The 22,938-nt window shown below is 44.1% G+C and overlaps 1 protein-coding gene across 1 annotated transcript in view; it reads left to right on the forward strand.

The window, feature by feature from the left end:
* Positions 1 to 22,938, forward strand: part of LOC126183848 (probable ATP-dependent RNA helicase DDX31) — a 262,254-nt gene that overhangs the window by 225,136 nt on the left and 14,180 nt on the right. Inside the window, exon 11 of the mRNA XM_049926135.1 lies at positions 2,335 to 2,536. Within this exon, the coding sequence (XP_049782092.1) occupies positions 2,335 to 2,536 (202 nt within the window). The remainder of the gene's footprint in view (positions 1 to 2,334; positions 2,537 to 22,938) is intronic.

A 22,938-nucleotide genomic window follows, 5' to 3' on the forward strand; every position in this document is an offset into this window, starting at 1 on the left:
TTCACTCTACAGCGGAGTGTGCGCTGGCTTGAAACTTCCTGGCAGATTAAAACTGTGTGCCGGACCGAGACTTGAACTCGGGACCTTTGCCTTTCGCGGGCAAGTGCTTTACCACTTGCCCGCGAAAGGCAAAGGTCCCGAGTTCGAGTCTCGGTCCGGCACACAGTTTTAATCTGCCACGAAGTTTCAACATGAAAACTATTGCAAGTTAGCGTATAAAGTGCCCCACGGATACAGTCGTCACATATTTTCTCCAAATACTGCATCATCCCAAAAATTGTCAACAGTTTTCTTGTGGGATACAACATTATTCTTCTTTGGATTTTTGATCTTCTCTCTGTTTTCATATTCATGCTCATTTCCTGAACACCATAGCAACGAAAACAGTGGTGAAATGCAATGTTTATACCGATGCATCGAACGTAGGACTGCGCGGTACGTATACCTCTTACAAACGACGCTCAGGAAATACGAATACGACAAAATTGAAAGTCATGGCAGGCTGCTGTGTATCATAAAACAATATCAGTAACGGTGTTATATAGTTAAGACACATAAAATGTATAAAAAAGAATGTTACTAAAGCAGACGGATCCCATTACTTTTATTATTTTTGCCAACACAGACGAGAGAACACTAAAAATCGAGGGACAACCAGCATTGCGAAACTACCTAACAACACGAATTCATATAGCGTTCTTGGCCAATGAGGGTATCTAATTGGAAATGCTTTCTTCCTAAGCACACACAAACAGCTTTTATGGGATATGAAAATATTGTTTCATGAATATACCTGTTTCATGTGCATGACTGTGACGAGAGCGTGTTGAGTTTAGCATTTTTTTTTTCCTGCTATTGCTGAGAGAAAGAAAGTATAATGTAAAGCTGGAATATAGCCGCCTCCTCTCCAATATCAACAAGGAGGCGACCAAGCGGAACACCTCCAAGAATGGACAAAGAATCATAATCATTGTCACATACGTACTGAGAGACACTATTGAGAAGTTTGAAATTAGAGGCCGAAGGGATCTTTCAACTGTTGCGCCAAATTCCGGTGGTGACATATTATTCCAGAACTGTGATTCGAAACGACTACCTTCGAGTCTAGCGCCATCATATTTTGCGTGAACGAATGGCTGTATCTTTTCTTTTCTTTAGTAGTAAATATGAGAACTTATGTATGTCAGTCTCATTAAAATTTTTCTGAGAATACTGCGCCGCCATCGTATATAAGACTTAAAATGATAAGTTACTAAAATAACCTACGTTTCAGACGTGCTGCAGCGGCCTTCCTGTCGACATAGACTAATTAGCTGGGATGTGGGTGCTTTATTCATTGTATTTCTTTTAGTGTCATAAGCCCTCCGACGTCTCATTTCTTAAAATTCAGTGGCCCTTAAATCACTCTGGTCGATGTTAGAAGAATGGGACGGGTATGTGAGACACCTTGTATAGCTTGGTGGTAGTAGGTAGCTCGCTACGAATTAGGAATGTTCCGTGATCATCGATATTCACAAAATATCGATATTAGGAGGATATTAAACATCAATGTTAAAGATAAAATATCGACGTTCGACGCTGGTAAAAAAAAAAATACTTGTTCCGATGTCAATAATGTTTTTGTCATTTAGACGATTCTTTTTCTCAACAGGTCGTATAGCGACATCAGTACAACATACCTGTGACTTGTCAAACGTGGCTATGGGGGAGGGGGGGCAGCAGTATTTTTGAACGATCTAAACCACGTACAGTGGCTGCTGTTGTAGCTGATATAGGTCTAGTGCCTTTCATTGTTCATTCAGTTCAAGCTTTCGTTATGTCAAGTAGTGTCAGCAACACGGTGATAAATTATTGGAAAATAGAGAAACCAAATTCGATTTATGGAGTGGACATTACGTAACAACAGAAGAAAAGAATAATTTGCTAACTGCAACGGGAACCTTCACAGTTCAGTTACTGTCTGAAAGATCGCCTTCTAGATCTTTTGCGGAGAAACGACGCCAGTCGTGCTGCGCCGTTTGTTTAACCAGTGGCGGCAGTGTCTGGCATTGCTGGCAACCAGACGACGGGAGACGATAACCGTCTCGATGTTGTCAGGCTGCTTCAGGAATAGAACTGCCTCTCTCATTCTGCTAGCGCACATCCATGGCTGTGTTGCAACTATTCGTGCTTCTTGGAACTTAACAGCCTTCTCACAATCGTAATGGTGCTCCGCTACTATCGGCAGGCCTATAATGTTTTTCTTTCCTCTTTTAGGAGTGGTTGGTGACGCCGTGTTTGTATTGGTAATAGCACATCTTAATACACCTGGCGTCATCTTTTCTTGTGTTTCAGCGTATACATCGTGGATGCGCTTTTACTCGAGCTACCCCAAGGAAGTGCGGTCTATCTTCAATATGAAGCGGGTGCACCCAGGGCACTTCGCGTCCAGCTTCGCGCTGCGCATGGCTCCGTCGCAGATCGTCCGCTGCTCCAAGGGTCTGCCGACTACCCCACTGCCGCCAAGGCCGAAGAAGACACACTCGCCCGTCAAGAGGTACGTGCTCTAGCTCTTCGGCCCGTATTACACTGTACGAGATCTCTGTGGAATGTTGTAAATTCGTTATCTCAGTAATTAAATGTTCGACAAAAGCTGCGTTGTCGTAGTATTTTGTTTCACTGGACTAGTTTCGGGCGTTGCCCACCATCAGCGGTATCTCTGTTTCACAATTTCACATATTTCTTATAATGAGGTACCACAAAGCAGCTTTTTCCGAACAATTAATTAATAAGATGACATATTTACGATTTCTACAAGCTGCAGAGCACCAAACGCACATGACAACCGTGAAATATCTTTTATGAAATGCCGCGCGGGGTAGCCGCGTGGTCTTAGACGTCTTGCCACGGTTCGCGCGGATCCTCCCGTCGGACATTCGAGTCCTCCCTCGGCCATGGGTGTGTGGTGTCCTTAGCGTAAGTTAGATTAAGTTGTGTGAAAGCCTAGGGACCGATGACCTCAACAGTTTGGTCTCGTAGGAACTTACCACAAATTTCCAAAAATTTTATGAAATACGTTTTATAACATCTTTGACAGTGTACTAGATTACTTTCATAATATCTGTTTACAGTGAGTTAGAGCGTCGTCCTAGCTGTTATAAAAGATTTGTCAAAGAACTTTGAAAGTGTAGTACTGGCCTTATCTCCAAGCCCCGTTGTTGTTATCTTTGCTAGTGTTCTCGGTAATGATGGTGACGGCTATGGTGCTGCCTAAAAAAACACTGATTTTCACCGTAAAACCGAATTAATACGAAGTGTGATCAAAGAGTAGCAGTAATTTTTATTTTTCTTAAAGAATATTTATTTATTCATAGAAAGCGCCTTTTTTCTCTTAAAAGTAATCCCCATGAGGTATAATGCACTTGTGCCAGCGCTTTTTACAGTCTTGGAAGCACTTCTGGAACTCACTTTTCGTTACAGTGGTCAGCTCCTTCAGCGATTCTGTTTTTATGTCATTAATGGTGGCAAAACGACGACCTTTCATGGTTCTCTTCCGCCAACGGAATAGAAAAAAGTCGCAGGGGGCCATGTCCGGCGAATACGGTGGCTGAGGCAACATAACGGTTTTGATTTTCCCAAAAATTCATCAACAAGTATTCAGGTGTGAGTGGGAACATTATCGCAATGCAGTTTCCTAGAGTGATTTTGCCACAATTCTGATCGCTTTCTTTGGATTGCTTCACGCAGACGGTGAATGAGTTTCAGATAGTATTCCTTATTGACAGTACGACTGTAAGGCATGAACTCATAATGCACTATCCAACTATAATCGAAGAAAACAGTGAGAAGAACCTCCACATTGTCGAATTTTTTCGGTCTTGGCTCTTCAGGCAGTTTCCATTGGGACGATTGTGTCTTGGTTTCAACGTCATGCCAGTATACCCATATTTCGTCGCCCGTTACAAGCTTCTATAGAAATTCTTGATAGTTATCGACTTCATTCAGCAATTCCTGAGCGATGTCTAAGTGACGTCGTTTTTGGTCGAAACTCAACAAACATAGCTGCTACACGTTTCATGCCCAAAACATCCAAAGAGCCAAAGGATATGCCGACTTCATCAGCAATCTCTCTGGTGGTGATTCGCCGATTTTCCAGAATCATTTTCTTTACTTCTTCCACACTGTCGTCAGTAATTGATGTACTAGGGCGTCCAGGGCGGTCGTCGTCTTCAACGTTTTCTTGGCCCTCTTTGAAACGTTTATACCGCTCGTAAACTCTTGTCTCACTCACAATAGATTCGCCAAAAGCCATAGTCAACATTTCGAATGCAGTTCTGCATTTAATTCCATTTTTTTTTTTCAAGCAAAATTTAATGCAGATTCTTTGATCCATCATTTTGGAAAATAATAATTCACGAAATACTCCAAAAACGTGTAAACTTCTCGACTGTCAACAATAAACTAATTATTCCAAACAGCTGAAAATACAAACATACATCAGGGACCTGTGTACCAACAAGACTAAAAAACTGAAAATTAGATGTATAAAGCCCAAAAAATTAAAAACAGCCTCGTACTTTTTTTAATGAAGTATTTGGTGTTGGGTGCATCTGGTTCACAGATGCACACGTTCACCTAATGGTGTCGTGAATAAACAAAACTGGCAGTTTTGGAGTTTCGAAAATCCGCATTTCTGTGAAGCGAAACCATTCTGTTCTCCGAAATTTACTGTGCAAGCTGCGGTATGCAGCAGAGGTATTTTCGTTGTCTTGACGAATACTTCGGAAATAGTCATTGTGTTGGATTATTGCTATTTTACTAGCGCAGGAATGGGTTGGCCTCCATATTCTCCCCAGCCGACTCTTTCTACATCTACATTCTACATTTATACTCCGCAAGCCACCCAACGGTGTTTGGCGGAGGGCACTTTACGTGCCACTGTCATTACCTCCCTTTCCTGTTCCAGTCGCGTATGGTTCGCGGGAAGAACGACTGTCTGAAAGCCTCTGTGCGCGCTTTAATCTCTCTAATTTTACATTCGTGATCTCCTCGGGAGGTATAAGTAGGGGGAAGCAATATATTCGATACCTCATCCAGAAACACACCCTCTCGAAACCTGGCGAGCAAGCTACACCGCGATGCAGAGCGCCTCTCTTGCAGAGTCTGCCACTTGAGTTTGTTAAACATCTCCGTAACGCTATCACGGTTACCAAACAACCCCGTGACGAAACGCGCCGCTCTTCTTTGGATCTTCTCTATCTCCTCCGTCAACCCGATCTGGTACGGATCCCACACTGATGAGCAATACTCAAGTATAGGTCGAACGAGTGTTTTGTAAGCCACCTCCTTTGTTGATGGACTACATTTTCTAAGGACTCTCCCAATGAATCTCAACCTGGTACCCGCCTTACCAACAATTAATTTTATATGAAAATTCCACTTCAAATCGTTCCGCACGCATACTCCCAGATATTTTACAGAAGTAACTGCTACCAGTGTTTGTTCCGCTATCATATAATCATACAATAAAGGATCCTTCTTTCTATGTATTCGCAATACATTACATTTGTCTATGTGACTACTTATTGTGGGGTGCATTGAAAGACACTGTCTACCGGAACCATTCCACCACGCTGGAATGGCTTGAATCGGCGGTGTGTGTGGCATCTGAATCCATTTTCGTTGAGACACCACTGGATGTGATGGCGAATTTCATTGTTCGTTTGCGCCACCTCCGCACTGCGAGTGGTGGACATTTGGAAAAGATAATGATGTGATTGCAAAGGCTGCTTGCAAAGGACGAGTTTAATTATGCACGTTGATACTGTACGAGCTGCACAGCGTACAGCAACATCCTTTAGCAACTTTTAGAACTATTTCGAAACTTATGTAAAAAATGCTTGCAGTTTTCACGATTAACAAACGTTTTTTCTGTTGCACTCGTCTATTGATCTTAGTTTTCGAGATACTTAATTTTGAAATCAGGGACACCTTCGCTTGACACCTTGTATGTATGGTCACATGCATTATCTTGGTATGTCGTGACTCTGGGCGCGCCACTCAGAATTGTAGGGAAGGACCCAGTACCACCTCGACGTAGCGGTGTGCTGTCCGCTTCTAATGTTCATGCACCACACGCGTCACGCTGAGGGATGAAGGGCAGAAAGATTAAAATATGTCCTACAGCTTTCAGCATATCAGTGAATGAGGTTCCAAGTCCGTTTCTGAACTTTCGCTGTCATTGTGTCTGGAAGTGTGAATCTGGCCTGGGAGATGTGTGAGTTCTCTATATCCACAGTGCACCTGTTGTAAACGATTTTGACTGTGTGGGCATTATGATGACAACAAGAACCCGTTGAAAGTTCTGTGGTTAACCCGTTAGAGTATGACACCATGACGTAACCAGTAACTCTCAAACTCTCAAGCCTCGAACATGCGCAGCTTCTGTATAACCTCGTACCCGACTCTTTTCTGCAGTGAACATTTTCAAAGAGTGGCCTGCGTATCTATCGTTGCACTGGTAACTCCGCGGCGTCTCTCCGTACATGAATAATTTCTCTGCAGATGTGACGTGGTGTTGATGGCGGGTGGTTTCTTGTATTTACAGCGGTTTTCATGCCTGCGCGCGCACACGTGTGTGTGTGTGTGTGTGTGTGTGTGTGTGTGTGTGTGTGTGTGTGTGTGTGTGTGTGTAAAAGATATAATGTAACGCCCGTAAATAGATGAAAACCTTCAGGTTCAAAAATGGCTCTGAGTACTATGGGACTTAACATCTGAGGTCATCAGTCCCCTAGAACTTAGAACTACTTAAACCTAACTAACCTAAGGACATCACACACATCCATGCCCGAGGCAGGATTCGAACCTGCGACCGTAGCTGTCGCGCGGTTCCAGACTGAAGCGCCTAGAACCGCTCGGCCACACCGGCCGGCAAAAACCTTCAGGTTTCATCCGAGCGCAACATGAATGATAGCCTGATAGTGGCGGTCAGAGAAATCACGTAGCCGGCCGGAGTGGCCGAGCGGTTCTAGGCGTTACAGTCTGCGACCGCTACGGTCGCAGGTTCGAATCCTGCCTCGGGCATGGATGTGTGTGATGTCCTTAGGTTAGTTAGGTTTAAGTAGTTCTAAGTTTTAGGGGACTTGTGACCTCAGAAGTTAAGTCCCATAGTGCTCAGAGCCATTTGAACCATTTTTGAAATCACGTACTATGGCACAACTCTTGGTGAGGTACATCTGAGGGTTTGCAGGCATGTGGTATTGACTTCATTAGGGACTGAGGAATGTATTACTCACTCAGTTGAACACGGATAATTCAGCTGTGACCTTGTTGGAGCACCTTTCTTAGCATTGGATTTGTTATGGAAACCATTTAAACTTGATCAGGATGTCCAGATAGAGATTTTAATAGTGATCATTGGGATACAGGTGTCGTACTCCTTGGTAACCTGGCGTGGTCGAAAAACTAATAAATGAAATTTTTAAGTAGGAAAGAGAATGTCCCTCTGTGAGCCCTTGAAATAATTTTGCACATGTAGAGATAACCTACGGAAGAGGGTACTGCAAAAACTTTCTCATTGGATTGAAGTGAATTATTGTCTATCTGTCTGTGGTCATGCAGTATGTTGAAATATCTGAAGGAATTCAAAACAGATCTATATGCATAATGATCTTCACGTTTTGTAAGCATGAAAGCTTTGAGAAGATGCTCATAAAACTCAAAAGAGGGCGCTGTGAGAAATGCATCGTGCGTCATGTGAAAGAACAATTCTCGAAATTCGGAAAATCTGTTTATCCTTCTACTTGTGTGCAGTGATAAACTGAGAGAATTTTGTCTCATGAGAGTGTATGAAACACAGAGGCGGAAGGCGACGGTACCAGGAGTCCTCATCTATGGATTTTACCGAGACTGACGATTATAAATACGGTTGTCAACTCCTTTATATCTCACGAACCACAGGTAGACAGAGAAGGAAGAAGAAACGGAAGGCTGATTGAAGATGTGCTGAAAACGGGAGGGAATTTGACTACGAACTGAAATAAGCCGTAACGTGCAAAACGCCACAAACGTGCTAACGCTCCCTACCGTTACTGGAGTCACTGAATTGTCCTCCCACGTTCCATTCTACCTAAGAACATTTCATTGAGACACCACGAGTAAAAAATAATAATAATAATAATCATCATCGTCTTTATTTAGCTAATGAATAGTCGCTCTTCATCCATTTCGCCATTTGATTTAGTTTTTGTGTACGAAATGAAGGTTGTATCGCAAATACTTCTAGTTTGCTCTTGCATTATCGTCAGAACAATAGGCTTATTGGCAGAATGATGGCGCAAGCGACTGTGATCGTGAATTTCTTAAATGTGATATTACTTAATTAAGAATGTAGTGTTCCAACAGATGAGCGTCGATTTCGTCATTTTCACAGGGGTAACGGAAAACATCCTCGACCTAACAGTGAAGAGTTTTTTTCTAAGTAAGTAAAATGTATTTACTCTAACGTTTCTCAAGTGTGTATGTTTGACCCCTAAAGTGCGAGTCTCGGAGATCTGCGAAACATCCGTCTGTGGCGGTCACAACTTCCCCACTGGACTAGAAACCTCAACATAAAAAGTATTAGCTTTTAACAGCGCTATATAGAATAGTCTGCACCAAATTATGGACGTAATTACCCCGTAGAGGGCTTCATGTGAAATACAGCTAGACCGTCTCGGTGTTCAAGATACTGGGTTGGCGGGAGATAGCGTAATGTTTAAGGCACTGAACTGTGTTCGGTACGATCGGCATTCAGATCCCCGAACTGTCGTGCTGATTTAGGTTTTCCGTGGTACGCTTAAATGATTTCTGACAAACGTAGAATGGTTCCTTCAGCAATGCCACTGTCGATTTCTCTCCCCAACATTAACCAACGGCGCTAATCTTAATAACCTCCACGTCGATGTGTCGTTAAACACAAAATTCTGTCCTTCCCTAGACATGTTTTGTGGATCAGTTACTTGAATTATTTACTTACAGGGCTTCACAGATGCCTACGGATATTTGAAAACGCTTAAAAGACAACATTAAACCGAATGAAAAGGGAAATCCTCTATTCGACACTATTGCACGGGTTGATGTGTAGATACTCAATCTGCATGTATACGTCATATGTGTAGATATAACAGCACTTCATACCGTAACCGTTCAGGTTTATTAGGCCACTCTTTAATCCACGCATGTTGCACTCCAGTAGAAGTTTCGTGTAGTACATCTATCCACAGTCACATATTTAAGCTTCAGTCTTAGTAGTTCACTCTGTCGCAAAGCTTTTGTTACCGAGCCAAGATTCCTCCCTCGCATCACAGTTCTGTAGCGCTTTAACAGCCAGGTTGAAATCCCTGTGCCACCATCCTCATTTTGGTTTATTGTATTATTTTATTCTTAGCATTGGATTTATTATGGAAATCATTTAAACTTAGATCAGGATGTCCAGATGGAGATTTTAATTGTGATCGTTCGGATACAGGTGTCGTACTCCTTGGTCACCTGGCGTGGTCGAAAAGCCAGTAAATGAGACTTTTAAGTAGGAAAGAGAATGTCACTCTCTGAGCCCTTCAAATAATTTTGCACATGCAAATGACAGAAAGGTTGTTCCAAACGTAGGTCCGACCTCGTATTTTCACTGAAGAGCCAAAGAAGCTGGTACACCTGTCTAATATCGTGTAGGGCCCCCGCGAGCACGCAAAAGTGCCGCAACACGATGTGGCATGGACTCGACTAATATCGGAAGTAGTGCTAGAGAGAATTGACACCATGAATCCTGCAGGGCTGTCCATAAATCCGTTACAGTACGAGGGTTGGAGATGTCTTCTGAACAGCACGTTGCAAGGCATCCCAGATATGCTCAATAATGTTCATGACTGTGGAGTTTGATGGCCAGCGGAAGTGTTTAAACTCATAAGAGTGTTCCTGTAGCCACTCTAGCAATTCTGGACGTGTGGTGTGTCGCTTTGCCCTAATGGAGTTGCCCAAGTCCGTTGTAATGCACAATGGACATGAATGGATGCAGGTGATCAGACAGTACGCGTACGTACATGTCACCTGTCAGAGTCGTATCTAGACGTATCAGGGTCCCAAATCACTCCAACTGCCCACGCGCCATACCATTACAGAGCCCCCACCAGCTTGAACAGTCCCCTGCTGACATGCGGGGCCCATGGATGCATGAGGTGGTTTCCATACTCATACATGCCCGTCCGCTCAATACAATTTGAAAAAGAGACTCGTCCGACCAGGTAACATGTTTACAGTCATCAACAGTCCAATGTCGGCATTGACGGGCTCAGGCCAGACATAAAGCTTTGTGTCGTACTGTCATCAAGGGTACACAAGTAGGTCTTCTGCTCCGAAAACCCATATCGATGATGTTTCGTTGAATTGTTCGCACGCGGACACTTGTTGATGGCCCAGCATTGAAATCTGTAGCAATCTGCGGAAGGATTGCACTTCTGCCACGTTGAACGATTCTCTTCCGTTGTCGTTGGTCTCGTTGTTGCAGGTATCTTTTTCCGGCCGCAGCGATGTTGGAGATTTGATGTTTTGCCGGATTCCTGATATTCACAGCACAAGCGTGAAATGGTCGCACGGGAAAATCCCCACTTCATCGCTACCTCGGAGATGCTGTGTCCTATCGCTCGTGCGGCGATCCACGTTCAAACTCACTCACACCTTGATAACTGCCATTGTAGCAGCATAACGGATCTAACAACTGCGCCAGACATTTGCCGACCGCAGCGCCATATTGTGCCTGTTTACATATATCTTATTTGAATACGCGTGCCTATACCAGTTTCTTTGGCGCTTCCGTGTAATAACGTGACTACACCCACCCACCCTCCGGCCGAATGAATATAGTTTCACTCGTCTGAGGTAATAGAGGTAATTACGTGAACAGATGAACAGATACCGAGGAAAGTCCCAATTTCAGTTTCTTCGTTGATTCACGATAAGCGCGCGCGCGCGCGCACACGCGCACACACACACAATATAACATGTGTATGTAGCTGCTGGACAGTACAAAGGATTTTGGCTTTTTCTCGGCTCTGAACATTTGGACACGCCGCTTTGCCAGCAGAGCGGAAACCGTGTCGCACTTAGCCTGCGGAAAAATAGCTCGGCAACCGTGGCATGGCGGCGGCACCCCGCTGCCTTGTTCTTTGTCACCGGTCTTACGTACGCGCCGCGCGCCGCTTTAACATGGTAATGGCAGTACACGACCCCCAAGACCGCCAGACGCGTTTTTCCCGCGACTTCGACATAAGTATCGGACTGCCTGCGCGCCCGAGCATTTCGTTTCGTGACTTTGTTACATCGGAGAGACACCTAGCTGATGAAGAGATCGGCCAGTGACCCGACGCCAAGCTCGACTTCCTAAGCTCTGCGCAGGTCTTTGATGAGGCGGAACAGTCTGGGTTGAGTGGACGGGCGAAGCTCTGGGAGAAATTTCGTCAGCTCCTTCTTCGCTCAGCTTTCCTCTCATTTCTTCTCCTCATTTTCAACTTATTAGTTGATATTTTTTCAGATTTTTCGCTTTTTCCCTGTGATGTTCATTGTAATTTAGTGACCCATACGGTAACTTACCGTGCGTCATGTAATCGATTGGTTTACTTGATGACAATATTGCAACGGTTACATTGCATTCGTGACTGGATCGTTGGTAACAATGTTGTTTGTCATTGCTTTCCTCTTCCCTGTGTGTATTGTACTTTACGTGAATATTCTCAAGATCGAGTCAATTTGTCACTATCAGTTCTTCCACAAGACGCGCACAGCGCGTAGCTTCTGAAGCATCTTACATGTTGTACACTGTCAAAGTATGTATGTGAGGTTACCGACTGGCTGTTTTGTACATTTCGTTCACTCGTGTCGTAGATAATGGAAATTATGTATACGAGTTGCGAACACTGATCATACACTTCGAAGCTAGGTATCAGAGTTTATGAAATGGCAAACTATTTTCGTGGCTGTGTGATGTAGCATATCATGGGTATACTAACGGCATAATTATAAACAACACGAATAATTCTCTAGGAAACCAAAAATTTACTCGTGCCATCGATATCCGGGGTGAACGTCTAATATGACGGTGTGTGCATGTCGATCGATTCTCAATGATAGAACAGCTGACCATCCAGATTGATCAACGGGTAATCAGTCTCCAATCAGCAACAACATTTCAGCGAATTACGCTACGCACCAGGCTTCAAAGCAGAGGGGCAACGTCCACAGCTACGCTAACGATGGCACAGACTACAATCAAGACCTGATTGTCCATCCCTGGTGCCCGAATTCGTTTCACATTAATCCAGTTATACTTTACGCCGAGTTCTCTGTCTGAATCCTCCCTTGCGCAGCCTACAACGGCTGTCGGATGCACTGTAGAAAGTATGGCTATAGATACCCGGGGAGTATCACCTCTTGACTGAGTTACTTCTAGCCGTTGTGCATGCTGCAAACGGTTGCTGCTGCACCCACTAGCAGCTGGGCGTAATGATGTCACTCTGCAATGTATAGGGTATGATAACGAATGCTTGTGTTTGAAGAGAGTCGGAGTGCTACTTTCGTCGTTATTTTTCTTTTACATCCCTGATATTACTATTTCTGCAGTTCATATGCTGTCTGAATTTCCTCGCTTCATGTTTCGAGTGCTCTCTATAGCTAAAAATACACGGTAATCAAACGGGAAATCAGCTTCGTTTTTCCCTTAATTTTAGCCGTCGTAATCCTCGTGGAAAGTCGTTCAGATGTGAATGATACCTGCTGAATTTTGTGACATAAGCAATTAGTGTTACGAACTTATCTTTATTCTCACCTTGGGCATCTCTCAGTTGATGCTTTAAAGCTTTTTTGTATACATAAAAAAGGACAATACGTTGGTTGACCGTTAGGCATTCTCATTGTTGTTTCGCGTGACCTTTCAACAGTTTTAGATCGACTTATTTTGGGTTACTTTACCACAGTCGCAAGCCTTTCCTCGCTTCGGCCTAGACATAGCATCTATCCCCACATTAGGGCTATAACAAAACTGAGATAAGTGGGTCTGGGGTTAAAGCACTGACTAACTATATGATGGAGTGGGTTTCATCCCACATCTGATCATCCAGATTTAGATTTTGCGTGTTTCTCGAAAATCAGTGAAGACAAATGTCAGGATGGTCCCTGTTTTAAGTGGGCACGGTAGATTTTCTTCCATATCCTTACCCCATCGATGCTCCCTATCTGCCTCTCTTCGTTCCCTTTTGCCACAAATTACTCTAACTCAACACGGTTCGACTGAAAATGTGTAGATTCAATGGAAATCTGAAACAGTTGAATCTGACGAGTTATATTATTCGTGTATAACGTTTGGAAGTAACACAGTATAATACACTCAGCCAAAACAGTATGACCACCTTCCTAATTGCCGGTATGTCCACCTTTTACACAGATAACTGTAGCGACGCGTCGTGGCATGGGAGCAATGAGGCCTTGATAGGTCACTGGAGGAAGTTGGCACCACACCTGCATGCACATGCAAGTCACCTAATTCCCGTGAATTCCGGGGATAGTTCGATGAACTCTGACGCCACGTTCAATCACATCCCAGATCTGTTCGACCAGATTCAGATCTGGCGAGTTGGGGAGCCAACACATCAATTGGAACTTGCTACCGTGTTCCTCGAACCAATTCATCACACACCTGTCCTTGTGACACGGCGCATTATCTTGTTGAAAAATACCACTGCCGTCGGGAAACATGATCGTCATGAAAGGGTGTACGTAGTCTGCAACCAGTGTACGATACTCCTTGGGCGTCAAGGTGCCATGCACGATCTCCACTGGACCCTTGAATTCCCACGTGAATGTTCTCCAGAGCATAATGGAGCCTCCGCCATCTTGTCTCCGTCATGCAGTACAGATGTCAAGGAGCCATTCCACTGGAAGACGATGGGTTCGCGCCCTACCATCGACATGACGAAGAAGGTATTGGGATTCATGAGACCGTGCAACGCTGTGCCACTGCCCAATGTCCAGTGACAATGGTCACGTGCCCACTTCAGTCGTAGTTGCCGATGTTGTGGTGTTAACACTGGTTCATGCATGATGATTAGTTTCGTATATAATGAACTAATTACCTGTCCGAGCACTTTTTGCGAAAGTTACTACTGCATATCCAGGTCGTCTGAAAAATTCTTCAGTTAATTTGGCACCACATTCCTTAGTCTGCCGATTCTATAATATTGATTTTCAGGCAGTTTTTCATTCCCATATCCTATTAGTATAGTTTCTTGTGAGTACAGTTCGGGACTCTCGCAGGGATATTTCAATTGTTTTAAGTTTCATTAGGAAATCAAATGTTTGGCCTTGCATTTTCTCTGTCAATACTGAACGTACGTAGTGACACCAGGTTGCACATCGGTTAGAATTCCTCTATAAACTGTACAACTGGATGTATGAGCTGTCTCTCAGTTCATAAAAAGGCAGAGGCATACATGCGGTAGATTCAGGACTAGTCAATTATTGCACTGTTTAATCAACCTTCAGGTTGATAGTTAATTTTTTTAATGCTCATCTTCCAGCTGCAACCATACTAGAGCTATAATTGCGAGATCAGTAAGCTTGGGTGTAACCATTGAGTGGCGATATACCGCCACATGAATCACTCCATTAACAGGTCATTCAGGAATATATGATCCATCCATAACATTTCATGTAACTTCCCACAGTCTCGGCAGCGGGTTCTGTTCGCACTTGAGTTTGACAAGTGGATTTTACTTCGCTCACAGTCCTGTTATGAGCTGCGGTAAATTACAAACGTATCCGTATACGGGACGTGTATGTTCGTCATGTCATCATGATGGGAACAACAGGCGTCTCCTTGCCTACACTTTCTCATGCCGAACTGTGCCGACATTCAAATCCCAGTTCGGCCATCCTGACTTTTTTCCTTAAATCACTTCCAGCGAATAGCTGGATGTTTCTTCAAAAAAGGCACGGGTGAGACCACATTCCTTTTTGGTGTTCCCTCACATGACAGCTCGGTCATGAAGACCTCCAACCCTAACCGTTTCTTCAATTTTTCTTCTTGTCATATCACTAAATTAGTTGATTAAAGCGCATTTTTAGCTTTTTTCAAATCGTTTTTCATGTTAAGACACACGTTTCCTTTTTCATTATACGAAGTGATCGTGTGATGCATTGTCAACAGCAGCAGATACGGTATTTGTCTAATCTTAGTCGATTGTCTTGTCGCTGCCAGGAACTAACGCTAGTTTATCGTCGTCGAAAGACACGCAATGTACAAACAGCAGTAGTCGAGAGCTGGTTTTCTAACTCATTTGCAACACGATGACATATTTTATGTCCCGCGAGTACTGTAAAATTTCTGAAGAAGTTCTGAGCCGCTGTATATTTTCAATTGTAGTAGTATGGAGTTAACCCCCACCCACTATTATGGCGAACCTTGCAGTTCCATTGAGGGCGAATTGTCGATGTTCGCACTCTTGGTGAATCCACGACAACATTCGTAGTAGTAATATGAGTATCTAGATCTTATAAAAAATCGTTTTCTGTTAAGCGCATTACTGGAAGACTTACATAACACAGGATGAAATTTAAAAAATAAGTCATCCCTAATAAGACAAAAGTGGTATATATTTAATATGCGTCACGAGTTCTTTGTCAATGAAAGTAGTGCGTAGAGTTTAATTAGAGTTATACTGGGGCAAAGGGACATTAGCAGCCATTGGCCAAAAGTTATTATGTAGTTTGGTACAGGTAGCTGGTGCTCACCGTTTGCGGTGCTACCATGTGGACACCGGTCAGGTGGTGTCGGGGTTTCGCTGCACTCTGGGTCTTCGGTAAATGAGGATGTTCCATTAGGTCGTATCTTGCAATTGTAAGCGAGAAAGGTGAAATGTGTCAGATTTAGTTTAATTTAAGGTTCTAAAATGCGTTTCTTTCAGGTGAAACCATTGGAAATCATGCCGTATAATTCATTCCAGTTGGGGTGAGGTATCATGGTTATTATATTCTGTTTCATTAGTCCTTTGTCCTATAGGAAATTAGTGATGGCACATTGTTTTAGCCAACCTGTGTCTAAATTTAGTTACTTTATGTCTCCTACGTGTAAATGCGTTGTGGGTTTACTGGATGTTCGTGCTAGAATTATTTTCTGTCGCTTGATTTCATTTCATTTCGAGAGTTTCGTGTTTGTTGAGCGTGCGAGATTTCGTGATCGTACTCAATTGTTTCTCATGTGTTGCACCGAGCATTTAGCTCTGGTAACCCACCCCCTTTTGCTGTAGCCCTTGTAATAATCTTCCGTGTGAATGTGACTTCATTTAACATGAATATCTTTCACGAGTTCAGTGTATTCCATTGTGTACCTTGTCTTAGATGACCAGGTGCGTTTTCAACACCTGGTGAGCTCTCAAACCAGCATAATCATTTCTTGCTTGCTCTGAATGTTAAACTGATCTTCTCGGTAAATGTGTTTCTTTCTCGCAGTACTTGTCAAGAGATCCGTGGTTTTTACGCGCATTTTGTTCATTGCTGAATCGTATAGTTATTGATGTATTCACATTCGTTGTTCAGTCAGATTTCTATATCGTGTGAAAAATTAGTTTTGTTCCAGATGTGCCTGTATCTAGCGTATTTTCGAGTTAGGAATTTCTATATAAGTTACTGATCACGCGGTTGACCGATAAAACTGTTTACTCTTTGGCCCAATATACGTGAGTTTGATGTACAGAAGCATCCTTAAGATTCTACTCTTCTCTCTGTGTGGATTTTTAGTATGAGTGTGCGTGTGCTTGATGAATCCTTTATTTTACTTATCATACATACTTCTTACGTGTTGAGATATACACTGAGGTGAGGTGACTGAAGTCATTGGATATCTGGTAATATCGTTGAGGTGAGGTGACTGAAGTAATTGGATATCTGGTAATATGGTGTCGGACCTCCTTTTGCCGGGAGTAGTGCAGCAACTCGACGTGGCATAGACTCGACAAGTTGTTGGAAGTCCCTTGCAGAAATAGTGAGCCGTCCTGACTCCGTAGCCGTTCATAATTGTGAAAGAGTTGCCGGTGCAGGATTTTGTGCACGAACTGAAATCTCGCTTATGTCCCATAAATGTTTGATGGGATTCATGTCGGGTGATATGGAGGGCCAGATCATACGCTCGAAATGTCCAGAATGGTCTTCAAACCAGCGGCGAACGGTTGTGGCCAGATGACAGTTTCGTCGTTGTTTGGGAACATGCAGTCCATGAGTGGCTATAAAGGGTCTCCAAGTAGCCGAACATAAACGTTTCCAGTCAATCATAGTTCAGTTGGACCATTCCATGTAAACACAGCCAACACTATTATTGAGGCACAATCAGGTTTCCCAGTGCCTTGTTGACAACCTGGGTCCATGGTTTCGTGGGGCCTGTGCCATACTCGAACCCTACCTTCAGCTGTTACCAACTGATATCGGGACTCACCTGACAAGTCCACAGATATGGTCACGAGACTAGGAAACTCGCTGCAGGCGATATTGTGCTGTTAGCAGAGGCACTCGTGTCGGCAGTCTGCTGCCATAGCCCATTTCCGCCGCGCTGTCGTAGCGGACACGTTCGTCGTACGTCCCACATTGATTTCTACGGTTGTTTCACCCAGTGTTACCTCTCTGTTAGCGCTGACAACTCTACGCAAATGCCGCTGCTCTCGATCCAGTGAAGGCCGTCGGCCACAGCTTTCTCAGTGGTGAGAGGTAATGCCTTAAATATGGTATTCTGTACACACTCTTGACACTGTAGATCAAGAAATATTGAATCCCCTAACGATTTCCGAAATGGAATGTCCCATGCTTCTAGCTCCAACTACCATTCCGCGTTCAAAGTCTTTTTATTCCCGCCGTGCTGCCATAATCACGTCGGAAACCTTTTCACATCAATCATCTAAGTACAAATGAGAGCGCTACCAATGCACTGCCCTTCGAGACCTTGTGTACGCGATGCTACCGCCATCAGTATATGTGAGTATCGGGCAGCACCATTGCTTCGCGATTATGATTTTCATTTGATACTTTTTGAAATAATTTTAGCCAAAAAAAATTTCACAAGTTGCGACATAATCGCTATAAGATTTGACACCGATCCAGAGTATCCTTTTTTTTCTTTTTTTCTTTTAAATCCAGTCATAGATGTACCACCTATATACGTAGTGACACGAATTATATAATGTACTGGTTTCACTCAGGTACGGAAATACAGCCATGTTTGCTATTAAAGATTTCTGACTCTGTATTTTATTTAATTTGGTGACATTTTCCATCAACATACCTTCGTTTGTTATTTTGAAGGTCTGAAGATGGTCATAGCTGACCGAAATTAATTATCTGGTTAATAAAAATAATTTATAACAAAACAGAAAATAAATGTTCACTTATTGCTTGATTATGATACTAATATTATTTCGTGCAATCCAACGAAGTTTCAAACCTGAATTTCTTCAGAGTCATGCGGTTATCAGCATCTTCAATAACCATTTGATTTTTAATACACTGTCCAGTGACGTTAATGTGACGATCTGTCAAAAGTCTAAATAACCAAATTTTGCAGCGTGGACCGCTGCGAGACGTGGGGACTAGAATGATTGAGGTTCTGGAAGTTTCCGACAGGGACGTGGACCCATGCCAACTCCAGTGCCATGACCAGGTTTCTCAGTTGGGGATACGTCGCGCGAACAGCCCAATGAAAGTGACCCCTCATATTCTCGATTGGGTTTAAATCCGGGGAGTTTGGTGGCCAGGGGAGTACCGTAAACGCATTCTGGTCCTCTTCGAACCACGAATGTAAACTGCGAGCTGTGTGACGCGTTGCATTGACCTGCTGGTAGGTGCCATCTTGCCGAGGTTCAAATGGCTCTGAGCACCATGGGACTTAACAGCTATGGTCAGCAGTCCCCTAGAACTTAGAACTACTTAAACCTAACTAACCTAACGACATCACACACATCCATGCCCGAGGCAGGATTCGAACCTGTGACCGTAGCAGTCGCGCGGTTCCGGACTGCGCGCCTAGAACCGCGAGACCACCGCGGCCGGCTCTTGCCGAGGAAAAACAAACTGCAACTAGGGGTGGACATAGTCCCAAGGATAGATGCATACTATTGTTGAACCATTGTATGTTATAGAATGACGATATCACCCAGAGATTGCCGCGAAAACATTCCCCAGACTAACTGTTACAGTGTGGTTGCTGTCAGGCGTTTCACTCCGCACACGCCAACGGCCATCTTTACGATAGGCGTAAGTGATACATCTGAAAAGGCCACTTGTCACCACTCAGTGGACGTCCATGTGGGGTATTAGGGCGCAAATTCCAGCTTTCGTCACCGACGAACAGCAGTCAGCATGGGTGGATGTACATGGGGCCTGTTGCGGAGGCTTATGCGCAAAAATGTTCGCTTGGTTGAACGGTCGTTAAGCATTGTTGGTAGCCCCTTGTTCCACCTGGACGTTCTGTTGTTCAACTTATGAACCTCTGTTCGCCCGTACACATCTCAACCGTCGTTGACCACTGTCGTCTATGACTCATGATGCGTCGCAAGTGCCTCGGCACCGGTTTTGGATAGCGCCATTTTGCAATTCGCGGTATACTTTAGCCTTTCCGGGAATGCTTCCACCCTTGGCCCGAAAGCTTACTATCATGTTCTTTTGAGCGGTAGATAAATCGCCCTGTTTCTGTGTTACGACAACGACTGCTCTGTTGTCCGCGTCGCCTCCCCCCCCCCCCCCCCCCTCTTTTCCTCTTTTCCCCAGTGACGGGGCAATCGACTGCTTTTAGCAATCGATTGATTTTTCGTTCAGTTGGTTTTTTTCACTAGAATGAAACAGCCGAATGAAACTAGTCTCTGCGTCCATGTCAGCTATATGAATGTTTCCATCACTCACCGTATTTGAGTGGTTTCACTCAGCGTGAGACAACCGACTGAAACAAGTCTCCGTCGCTTGCTGCTGTAATATGAATGTTTTTACTAACTCACTAGGTTTAAGTTTTTTTTTACATGCTTTACGGTTGTACATGAACCATGACTAGGGTTGACAAATTTTTGAAAGACAACTAAAGTATCTTATCTAAAGGAGATGTGAATAAAAAGTATATCTCTAAAAATAAATTATATTCAAAATGTATGCATTTACTTACTGAGATACGAATTTTCGTTCTCATTTTTGGTTGCTTTTAAAAGTTTAATATCTGGTGCTACACTGTAAATTTTTGTATATATGAATGAACAATCATTTTTATACGGTTTTATTAGGTCGGTTTCTTGCTGTTTTTTTTTTTCGATACAAATTTTGCAATGAATTGAATCTAACTACCTGATAAGCTTAAGACTTGAAACTTTCAGAGCAATATTAACTCGTTTTGTTTTCTGGTGGGTGCCGGAGAGTGAGTGCTACACCATTATTTCCTTCTTTTGTTGTTCTAGTCGCTAATTATTCGCAGTTAAGAACGATTGCTGCTAAACTTCCCCGTGAGCTCGAGTCTCTCTAATTTTTACATTTGCGGTCTTCTCGCGAGATGTGCTCAGGATGTTGGTTGACTCATTTGAAGAGAAACTGAAGTAAACCTGAAGTTTACCGCATGTCTCTGTTGTAATCTCATCAAAATGTTTGAAATCAATTGAAAAATTTCACAGACACGCACAAGACTAAAAAGCAAAAAATAACTGTTTAAATAGAAAAACTTTTTAATGTAACATCTTTTTAAAACGGACTAATAAATGTTAAATATCTCTCGTAGCCACGCACAGATTCCTTACGCCATACAGATAATTCTGAAAATTCGTGCTTGTGAATATTTAATAGCTATGAGGCAACGTGCAACTCTGAGACCGTGGGGAATACATGTATAGTCGGTGATGTAATTTTCTGTACAAAATACACTCCTGGAAATTGAAATAAGAACACCGTGAATTCATTGTCCCAGGAAGGGGAAACTTTATTGACACATTCCTGGGGTCAGATACATCACATGATCACACTGACAGAACCACAGGCACATAGACACAGGTAACAGAGCATGCACAATGTCGGCACTAGTACAGTGTATATCCACCTTTCGCAGCAATGCAGGCTGCTATTCTCCCATGGAGACGATCGTAGAGATGCTGGATGTAGTCCTGTGGAACGGCTTGCCATGCCATTTCCACCTGGCGCCTCAGTTGGACCAGCGTTCGTGCTGGACGTGCAGACCGCGTGAGACGACGCTTCATCCAGTCCCAAACATGCTCAATGGGGGACAGATCCGGAGATCTTGCTTGCCAGGGTAGTTGACTTACACCTTCTAGAGCACGTTGGGTGGCACGGGATACATGCGGACGTGCATTGTCCTGTTGGAACAGCACGTTCCCTTGCCGGTCTAGGAATGGTAGAACGATGGGTTCGCTGACGGTTTGGATGTACCGTGCACTATTCAGTGTCCCCTCGACGATCACCAGTGGTGTACGGCCAGTGTAGGAGATCGCTCCCCACACCATGATGCCGGGTGTTGGCCCTGTGTGCCTCGGTCGTATGCAGTCCTGATTGTGGCGCTCACCTGCACGGCGCCAAACACGCATACGAGCATCATTGGCACCAAGGCAGAAGCGACTCTCATCGCTGAAGACGACACGTCTCCATTCGTTCCTCCATTCACGCCTGTCGCGACACCACTGGAGGCGGGCTGCACGATGTTGGGGCGTGAGCGGAAGACGGCCTAACGGTGTGCGGGACCGTAGCCCAGCTTCATGGAGACGGTTGCGAATGGTCCTCGCCGATACCCCAGGAGCAACAGTGTCCCTAATTTGCTGGGAAGTGGCGGTGCGGTCCCCTACGGCACTGCGTAGGATCCTACGGTCTTGGCGTGCATCCGTGCGTCGCTGCGGTCCGGTCCCAGGTCGACGGGCACGTGCACCTTCCGCCGACCACTGGCGACAACATCGATGTACTGTGGAGACCTCACGCCCCACGTGTTCAGCAATTCGGCGGTCCGTCCACCCGGCCTCCCGCATGGCCACTATACGCCCTCGCTCAAAGTCCGTCAACTGCACATACGGTTCACGTCCACGCTGTCGCGGCATGCTACCAGTGTTAAAGACTGCGATGGAGCTCCGTATGCCACGGCAAACTGGCTGACACTGACGGTGGCGGTGCACAAATGCTGCGCAGCTAGCGCCATTCGACGGCCAACACCGCGGTTCCTGGTGTGTCCGCTGTGCCGTGCGTGTGATCATTGCTTGTACAGCCCTCTCGCAGTGTCCGGAGCAAGTATGGTGGGTCTGACACACCGGTGTCAATGTGTTCTTTTTTCCATTTCCAGGAGTGTATTTGCCTCGGACTTAAGGACTATGAAACGATTTATCTCGAATTACGTGTTCATTTTATCTGTATCCGTATCCTGTTACTGAAACGGTATTTTCCCATATGAGTAATGTATGAAGCAGTGACAAAACACAGTTCGTTGCAGAAACTACGGAAGCAATGTTAATGATTAGAGTGAATTATGATGAAACTTGAGTTGAATAGCTCAAATGGCTCTGAGCACTATCGGACTTAACTTCTGAGGTCATCAGTCCCCTAGAACTTAAAACTACTTAAACCTAACTAACCTAAGCTCATCACACACATCCATGCCCGAGGCAGAATTCGAACCTGCCACCGTAGCGGTCGCGCGGTTCCAGACTGTAGCGCCTAGAACCGCTCGGCCACCCCTGAGTTGAATGTTTTCATATGCTATTGTAGAATATAGCCGTGCCGAAGAAAATTTACAGCGCTGATAAATACTGAATGTGTCCTCGCACTCCTTCATCTAAGAAGGTACTAAGAAAATACAAATTAATGTACTTTTTAACAAAGTGAGAATTTGCATTTATTACATTGACTTAAGACTTAATATCAAAATTTTTA

This window comes from Schistocerca cancellata, chromosome 4 (assembly GCF_023864275.1).
Source record: "Schistocerca cancellata isolate TAMUIC-IGC-003103 chromosome 4, iqSchCanc2.1, whole genome shotgun sequence".
Classification (NCBI taxonomy): Eukaryota; Metazoa; Arthropoda; class Insecta; order Orthoptera; family Acrididae; genus Schistocerca; species Schistocerca cancellata.